Here is a 9,547-nt window from a genome sequence, read left to right as displayed (position 1 = left end):
GCTGCAAAAATTATTCTTTTTTGTACTAAAAACATCAAATCTAGACATGCTTTAAATGTCTTATGTCTGAAGAGGGTGCTGTTTTGTGGAGTATATACACTTAAGAATCTGCTTTAAAATACACTTTGAAGAGGGAAGGTTTCCTGGAAAAAGTGTCACTACTCCACCTTTGGTAAATAGTCTTTTTATTTATTTATTTATTTAATTATTCATAGAGCACATGTTTTACCCTCATAGGGCCTGACTGGTTTGGTTAAATTTGATTTCCCTTATATGAAATCATAATTTCAAAAAATGCTGTACTATTTTCTCATGTAATATTTGTTTGATACTAGATTTTTGATGATAGAAAACTCCTCAATGGTCACTGAAGTAACTTGAAAGTGACAAATGTCATGATAAACGCATTCATCTCCCCCTTGAATTTTTTTTTATTGAAAAACATTTCTAGAGAAGTGCAAAAGAGTCCTGAAAAAATTGGACATTCTCACACACTGTGTTGGTCATTGTCATGAAACAGGAACAGAGAGCTTTGAGCTCACGCAGTGGGAGGAAGTGGAACCCTGCATCATGCTCAGCTTTCAGCTATGTTTTGATCAGAAAGATAAATTGCTGCAGAGGGTCTGCTGCTGCAGCTGCTGCTGCAACAAAAGCTGCAGCTGTGCCTCATAAGTACTGATGGACTTATGAGGCGTCGGTGTCTTAGTCAGCAGATTTATCGTCTTGCAATCGGAAATTTGTAGGTTTGTAGGTTCCTTCTATCACATATCTGATTGTACATCAAAATCCTTGTTTGCAAAGGTACTTGGGCATTAAACTTAATTTTGATATCAATGTTTGGGGTCCCCTCCTTGGGCTGCCACCTTATCGTGGTGGAAGGGTTTGAGTGTCCCAATGATCCTAGGAGCTATGCTGTCTGGGGCTTTGTGCCCCTGGTAGGGTCACCCAAGGCAGAAAGGTCCTAGGTGAGGAACCAGACAAAGCGCAGCCCAAAGACCCCTTATGATGAGTAATAACTTTGGATCTGGCGTTCCCTCGCCCAGACGCGGGTCACCGGGGCCCCACTCTGGAGCCAGGTCTGGAGGTGGGGCATGATGGCGAGCGCCTGGTGGCCGGGCTTTTACCCACGGAGCCCGGCCAGGCTCAGACCGAAGAGGAGACGTGGGTCCCCCTTCCGATGGGCTCACCACCTGTCGGAGGGGCCAAAGGGGTCGGGTGCGTTGTGTTACGGGCGGCAGCCGAGGGAGGGGACCCTGGCGGTCTGATCCTCGACTGCAGAAGCTGGCTCTTGGGATGTGGAACGTCACCTCTCTGGTGGGGAAGGAATCGGAGCTAGTGTGCGAGGCTGAGAGTTTCCGGCTAGAAATAGTCGGTCTCACCTCGACGCATGGCTCTGGTTCTGGAACCAGTCTCCTTGAGAGGGGCTGGACGTACTTCCACTCTGGAGTTGCCCAAGGTGAGAGGCACCGGGCAGGAGTGGGCATACTTGTTGGCCCCCATCTTGGTGCCTGTACGTTGGGGTTTACCCCGGTGAACAAGAGGGTAGCCTCCCTCCGCCTACGGGTGGGGGGGGCGGGTTCTGACTGTTGTCTGTGCTTGCGGGCCAAACAGCAGTTCAGATTACCCACCCTTCTGGGAGTCCTTAGAGGGGGTAATGGAGAGTGCCCCTCCTGGGGACTCCCTTGTTCTACTGGGGGACTTCAACGCTCACGTGGGCAATGACAGTGAGACCTGGAGGGGCGTGGTTGGGAGGAACGGCCCCCCCGATCTGAACTCGACTGGTGTTTTGTTGTTGGACTTCTGTGCTCATCATGGATTGTCCATCACGAACACCATGTTCAAGAATAAGGGTGTCCATATGTGCACTTGGCACCAGGACACCCTAGGCCGCAGTTGGATGATCGATTTTGTCGTCGTTTCATCGGATCTGCGGCCGTATGTCTTGGACACTCGGGTGAAGAGAGGTGCGGAGCTGTCCACTGACCACTACCTGGTGGCTCCGGTGGTGGGGGAGGAAGCCGGTCAGACCTGGCAGGCCCAAACGTGTAGTGAGGGTCTGCTGGGAACGTCTGGCGGAGTCCCCTGTGAGACGGAGCTTYAACTCYCATCTCCGGCAGAACTTCGAACACGTTCCGGGGGAKGTAGGGGACATTGAGTCTGAGTGGACCATGTTCCGTGCCTCCATTGCCAAGGCGGCTTATTGGAGCTGCGGCCGCAAGGTTGTTGGTGCCTGTCGCGGCGGCAACCCTTGAACCCGTTGGTGGACACCTTCAGAGAGGGATGCTGTCAAGCTGAAGAAGGAGTCCTATCGGGCCTTTTTGGCCTGTGGGACTCCAGAAGCAGCTGATGGGTACCGGCAGGCAAAGCGGCATGCGGCTCGGGTGGTTGCTGAGGCAAAAACTCGGGCGTGGGAGGAGTTTGGAGAGGCCATGGAGAAAGACTCCTGTATGGCTTCGGGGCGATTCTGGTCCACCATCCGGCGTCTCAGGAGAAGGAAGCAGTGCAGCACCAACACTGTTTATAGTGGGGATGGTGTGCTGCTGACCTCAACTTGGGATGTTATGGGCCGGTGGGTGGAATACTTCGAAGACCTCCTCAATCCCTCCAACATGCCTTCTGTTGAGGAAGCTGAGCCTGGGGACTCTGGGTTGGGCTCTCCAAACTCTGGGGATGAGGTCACTGAGGTGGTCAAAAAGCTCCTCGGTGGCAGGGCTCCGGGGGCGGATGAGATCCGCCCGGAGTTCCTTAAGGCTCTAGGGTTGTGTTGGCTCACCCGACTCTACAATATCGCATGGACATCGGGGGCAGTTCCCCTGGATTGGCAGACTGGGGTGGTGGTCCCCTGTTTAAAAAGGGGGACCGGAGAGTGTGCTCCAATTACAGGGGGGTCACACTTTTAAGCCTCCCTGATAAGGTCTATTCAGGGGTCCTGGAGAGGAGGGTCCATAGGATAGTTGAACCTCGGATTCAGAAAGAGCAGTGTGGTTTTTGTCCTGGTCGTGTAACACTGGGACCAGCTCTACACCCTCAGCAGGGTCCTGGAGTGTGCATGGGAGTTTGCCCTACCAGTCTACATATGTTTTGTGGACTTGGAGAAGGCATTCAACAGGGGGGCCTTTTAGGGGGTTCCACGGAAGTATGGGGTACCAGGCCCTTTGATACGGGCTGTCAGGTCCCTGGTCCGCATTGTCAGAGTCTGGTCCGCATTGCCGGCAGTAAGTCGGGCTCGTTTCCGGTGAGAGTTGGACTCCGCCAAGGCTGCCCTTTGTCACTGATTCTGTTTATTACTTTCATGGACAGAATGTCTAGTCGCAGCCGAGGTGTTGAGGGGATCCGTTTTGGTGGCCTTAGGATCCCATCTCTGCTTTTTGCAGATTGATGTGGTTCTGTTGGCTTCATCAGATGGTGATCTGCAGCTCTCGCTGGAACAGTTCGCAGCCAAGTGTGAAGCGGCCGGGATGAGGCTCACTGCCTCCATATCCGAGGCCATGGTCTTGAGCCGGAAAAGGGTAGAGTGCCTTCTCCGGGGCAGGGAGGTCGTCCTGCCTCAAGTGGAGGAGTTTAAGTATCTGGGGATCTTGTTCACGAATGAGGGAAAAAGGGAGCGGGAGATCGACAGGCGGATTCGGGCAGCGTCTGCCATGAAGCGGGCGCTGTACCGTTCCGTTGTGATGAAGAGAGAGCTGAGCCAAAAAGCGAATCTCTCAATTTATCGGTCGATCTACGTTCCCACCCTCATCTATGGTCATGAGCTTTGGGTCATGACCGAAAGAACGAGATCACAGATACAAGCGGCCAAAATGGGTTTCCTCCGCATGGTGGCTGGGCTCTCCCTTAGAGATAGGGTGAGAAGCTCGGTCATCCGGGAGGGACTCAGAGTAGAGCCGCTGCTCCCCCATGTCAAGAGGAGCCAGTTGAGGTGGCTTGGGTATCTGGTAAGGATGCCTACTGGGTGCCTCCCTGGTGAGGTGTTCCGGGCACGTCCCACCGGGAGAAGGCCTCGGGGAAGACCTAGGACACGCTGGAGGGACTATGTCTCTCGGCTGGCCTGTGAACGCCTTGGGATTCCCCCGGAGGAGCTGGAAGAAGTGGCTGGGGAGAGGGAAGTCTGGGCTTCCCTTCTGAAGCTGCTGCCTCCGCGACCCGACCCCGAATAAAATGGATGGATAGATGTTTGGGGTGTTAAAGGGTTTTCCGGCATAAATAGCCTGGTTAAGGTCAGGCACAGGCATGTCAAATGGATTTGAATCTTTAAACGTAATTAAATCTTGTAACTCATATTAATTCAAATTCTTCAAAGAGTTATTGCAGACAGTGACTCGGATTTCCTTTTTGTACCTATTAAAAGGGTTCTTAACATCTGGTAAAAATTGTATGTCAGTAATCTCATTAGTAATATTTAAACTTAGACAAATGACAGGTTCAATATTTTCTCCATTCGTAATAAACTGAATTAAGACCAATATAACAACAAACCACTTCTACTGTTAGAGATGGAAGGGTCTGAAATAATAAAGGATGCTTAGCAGTCTTATCTGAAATACCTTGGAGTTATCCTTTAATTTAATAATCATATTTGCTCTATCAATTAAGTACATAGTTGTTCGGAGACAACATATTTATTTTAAAAAGTGACTGTAATTTTAGATTTTTAACATAACTTCTCTGAGTTCACATTTAGATTATTTCTCTCCAAGGCTGTCAGCTGTGCATGTGTGTGTGTGAGAGAGATCTGCAAACAAATTGCTTGAACTGAGTGACAGAGGAAAAAAAAGTAATATGATACTATACTGGAGTCCCAAAACCTTGGAAATGACTTAGTCTTTCCAGACTGACAGACTTCAGTGTTTCTCTTGTGTTCTTGAATTCAATGAGATTAAAGGGGAAGTGTTATCTAATATAAACATTTTTTTGTTTGTTTTACATCATGTTATAATGCAATTTCTTTATCTAAAACACACCTGAAGTGTTGCCTTTACTCATTCATGCATGTTTGAGAAATCTATTAATCTCCATGGCAGTTTCAGCTGTCCAAAACACCTGGTTGGACCTAACACCCCCTCCAAGCACCAAGGCCCTCTTTGGAGCTGCAGTTTCCAAGCTTCCGCCTCACAGAACAGCGCTCCACCATAACTCCTCCACTCAGTTCCTTCAGACTAGCCAGCAGCAATTAGCAAACACCTGGTGGAACTGTGCATCTGCTGAGCTCATTATACGAGCTACTTCTTTAAAACGTTGCTAAAGGGTTAATAGAGGAGCCATGTTGTCATGACTTCCTGAAGGTGGAGTTTCAGGAAGAGCAGGAGTTTTAAAGAGACAGAGACCAAATATTTCAAGACATTAAATTACTAAGTCAAATTCTGTTCAGTCATATTTGATATATGTAGCACTTTTTAAAACAGTTTTTTAGCATAGTTACTTGATTGTGCTATAAAATAGTACTATGTGACTGGAAAAACATAATGCTGTCTCTTTAAGGCATTATGTGTTATTTTCTTAGGTCTTTTGCCCTTTCTGTTTTCACTCGGCTCCCATGTCACTAATCACCTCCCCAGCAGTTATCAGCTAGTTGGTTTCCTTCATTCAGCATCAGATTGTTCTGTTAGCTGCAGGGTGCGTGCGCCTTTCCATCAGCCCCAAAACTACTCATCCATACCAGCAACAGTTTTGAGCAGGTTGTGAAAGTAGAACTACAATAATGACTTGAATCTGTGTGGCAGTGCGACCATGTTAGCCTGACTTGGAAGATGGACAAACTGGGATCTGAGCTGCTACTCTGAGTGAGGATTTCCCATTGAAACACATCCTCCCTGAATGGGGTGCTCAGACATAAAACTCTTCCTGAAAAGAATGGGACTTTGTTCCCGTTACGAATCCCTCTGGCAATTCCATAACCTACTTCTCGTATAGCATCACGATATTGTTTTCAGGCCACTAATGAAGGTGATTTTTTATTAATAGTGCTGTATACAAATGGATCACCAATGCTCAGCACAGAGTAAGCTTTATAATAATATATTTGGTAAATAAAACACACATGCACACACACACAACAGACTCCATCCATCCATTTTCTTACACCCTTGTCCCACAGTGGGGTCAGGAGGGGTGCTGGTGCCTATCTCCAGTTGGTGTACCGGGCGAGGGGCGGGGTCACCCTGGACAGGTCGCCAGTCTGTCTCAGGCCAACACAGAGACACACAGGACACACAACCATGAACACACACACACTCACACCTAGGGGCAATTTGGAGAGGCCAATTAACCTGACAGTCATGTTTTTGGACTGTGGGAGGAAACCGGAGTACCTGGAGAAAACCCACGCATGAACAGGGAGAACATGCAAACTCCATGCAGAAAGACCGGGGCCAGGAATCAAACCCAGAACCTTCTTACTGCAAGGCAACAGCTCCACCAACTGTGCAGCCCCACAACAGACTCTTGAAATTATAAACTTCTCACCTGGTAATAAGATGTTGTCTATACAACCTTAGATGAAGGAGCAGACAGTGTCTTCAAAGTAATCTCACCCCAGGTACCTGGTTAGGAATGAACCCAGAAACATTTGGAACAATCACCCATACTGTACAGTAGAGATGTGCCAATCAGGTTTTTTCCTGCCGATACCGATCACCCATGAGGGCCGATCACCGATACCGATCACATAATTCTTTTAAATTTTTTTTATCATAAACACTACCGGTTACATTATGTGGAAAAAGGAACCATGAATTCACCTTAATTTAGACAAAAACTTGTTTTTAATAACTTTTTCCAAGAAGAAAACTAAACAAAACAGGCAATGTGCAAATTGTACTGCTATCAGTAATGCTATCTTTAACAGACTGATAACATATGAAGGCTCTGAAGAGGCTAAATAATACAAAGAGCCAAAATAAAACCTCTCAACATTGCCAAAAAAATACAGTATAAACATTCAAAGGCAAATACAGGTTCCATTACAATAAACAATCCAGAGTTACTGAATGAAAACTTCCTGATATCATGGCGGCTAGCTGATTACTGCTAATTCTGAGTGGCTGTTTCTGACTGAGCGGAGTAATTATGCAGAGCAGGGAGGAGATCGATAATTTTTTTTAGAGATTATCTGTCTCATGTTAGGACAGCGAAAGTTTTAATACGTATGTAAAATGTATTTTTTTAGGTTAGATGCTGCAGCTTTAAGCAGAGGTTCGGTGTGAGAGTCACTACCAGGTGGAGCAGAAGCGGCGCTCCGTCTGTGAAATATTACTACATGTAGCGCATAGCAGCAGTTCAACAGCGAGAACAGAACCAGCGTCTTACATCGCAGCTCGAAGACTTAAATAATTTTGTGGGTTATTTGTTTAGCTTTCTGACTGTCATGCTAATCCGGGTGAGTGTTTGTAGCTGTGCGCTGCTTTACCTGCTATCTGATCCTCCATATGTCTTTTTTACTGCAGTGAGCCTCGATGTAGCCAAACTCCGTCAAGTATGCCATTGTTTTTATGTCGTATTAGCTTCGTTGTGTTGATGCATTTTGACGTGCTTCAATTTTCGCTGCAACAAGCAAACTTCCCCATTCACTCAGTGCGTTATAGTTCCACATCGCTTAGGATTTGTTGCTGCGCGTTTGTGCAGTGTGAAGGAAAGAGGAGACCAGCTGCACAGGCAGGCTGCGAAATGAGATGCAGGTGATCGGTATCACCTGCATCTCAAGAGCCAACAAGAGCCAATTGTCGCCGATCACCGATCATGCACTTTTTCACGAAAATCGGCCAATTATGATCGGTGACCGATCGATCGGCACACCTCTACTGTACAGGCCTGGGTTCAATAGAAAACCATATAAAATACCTCTGTTGTCTGTCAACTTTATATGCACTTCCTGTATCACTTTAAAATGTTTAGGCAATGCTTGCATCCTGCCCTCAGGTTTCTCAACAGCTTTGAGTTACTTGATTGCTTCACCTTGATATTGTTCTCTTTTCACATGTACTTTCATACTTCCTTTGTTTTGCTAAGACAGACGACAGATAATCTTTACAGCTGAACCCAGAACAATCTATTAATATCAAGATTTTCATACAACTTGGACTCTTTCACTTGTTCTCATGAGTGGGCGACTAGAGGCGGTTTGGGTACCATTTGGAGAATCATATCAACACTTCTAACATTCCACTTGAGAAAGTAAAGTTGTTTGACTTCTCTTTGTTCAAAACCCAGAAAAAGCAATCTAAGAGATTGAAGAAAAAAATTATATTTCCCTCCGAGCCCCCAACCTGCCAGAAAGGGACCAGTAATCTGCAGGGAGCATTACCTGAATGGCCCTTCACTCTAAAAAAAGAAAGAAGAAGAAAAAAAAAACTTATTTCAAATCAATTGATAAAAGTCCAACATCAATATTAATTTTATGTAAAAAAAATCCTCCATTGATCCTAACAGTTTAATACTAATCCACCAGCATTTCTTTACATAAGTTAAAAGATTTAGAGCAACGTAGTTAAATGGATCACTTCCTTTTAATGATTCCGTGAACTGTCATGCCTTTGATTTCTTCCTCTTCTATTTCCAGTCCGCCTCTGAATCTTAGCCCATCATTCCTGTCTCTGGTCCCCCGCTGCAGGACTCGGAAACGCTGACGCCTTGGCATCAACCAATCACGTGCCGTGTTTCCAGTGCGCTGAAAACACTCTCCAATAATAAGAGGCGCGCGGGGCGGGATGTGGCGGACCCCTCACACCTCCACACTCAGAAATCTGTGGCGTCGCAGAGCCTCCGTGAATCAGACAGGAGCCTGGACCGGTAACGCAACGCGGGACAGGTACACGGAATCGCGCAGGCCGGGAGGCTGCTTGTAGCGGGGATAGGAACAACTACTGGAATGGACGTGTAGGAGCGTCGGACAGCAGAGCCTCTCCTCCCCGCTCCCTGACAGCTCTACTGCAAGCCGCGAACATGTCGACGGTGGAAGCAGGCGGTCAGCGCGAGGAAGGGGAGTACGGAAGAGCTGCCAAGCGGCTGAAAATGGAGGATCCGCCGCTGGAGGAGAAGGAGGACAGAGCGGAGGATGAGCTGGAGGAGGGGGAGGACTCGGACAGCGGGTCGCTGCACGGTAATGGGGAGGCAGAGACGGACAGTCGGGCCCGATGGAGCGGCAAGCAGTTCGGTACAGGACGAAAGGTAAGGAGAGCAGGGATGCTATTACCTAAGCTGACGGAACCGAGCAGCACCGCAGAGGCTGGCATGCGCGTGCGCGTGGCCTCTGTTTTGCGGCTGTTGTGTGTCTCAGAGAGGTCCGCTCAGCAGCATCTCCAAGCTGTCGGTCACTGGTTGTTCCATGGAGGGGGTCTGTCTGACTGCATCATCCCGCAGGTTGATGGAGTCAGCATCCAGGCATCTAGGCTCCGCGTTAGAGCCCAAAAGAGGAGATACCTGGCAGGCAGCCTGGCCTTCACTGGAGAAGGAACCTGTAGGAAGGAGAGCAACCAAGCTCTGGTCTGGGTTTGGCTATAAAGCTACTGAAAAGTTCCTCTGAACCAATTCACCAAAAACACTAACTATATAT

The 9,547-nt window shown here is 47.8% G+C and overlaps 1 protein-coding gene across 1 annotated transcript in view; it reads left to right on the top strand.

Moving 5' to 3' along the window:
- Positions 1–8,467: 8,467 nt before the first annotated feature.
- Positions 8,468–9,547, top strand: part of LOC103476654 (heterogeneous nuclear ribonucleoprotein L-like) — a 28,965-nt gene continuing 27,885 nt past the window's right edge. Inside the window, exon 1 of the mRNA XM_008429126.2 lies at positions 8,468–9,162. Within this exon, the coding sequence (XP_008427348.1) occupies positions 8,938–9,162 (225 nt within the window). The 5' untranslated portion in view covers positions 8,468–8,937. The remainder of the gene's footprint in view (positions 9,163–9,547) is intronic.

This window comes from Poecilia reticulata, linkage group LG15 (assembly GCF_000633615.1).
Source record: "Poecilia reticulata strain Guanapo linkage group LG15, Guppy_female_1.0+MT, whole genome shotgun sequence".
NCBI classification, from domain to species: domain Eukaryota; kingdom Metazoa; phylum Chordata; class Actinopteri; order Cyprinodontiformes; family Poeciliidae; genus Poecilia; species Poecilia reticulata.
Note: the sequence above shows the minus strand (reverse complement) of the source record. Positions and strands in the feature narration are given on the sequence as shown.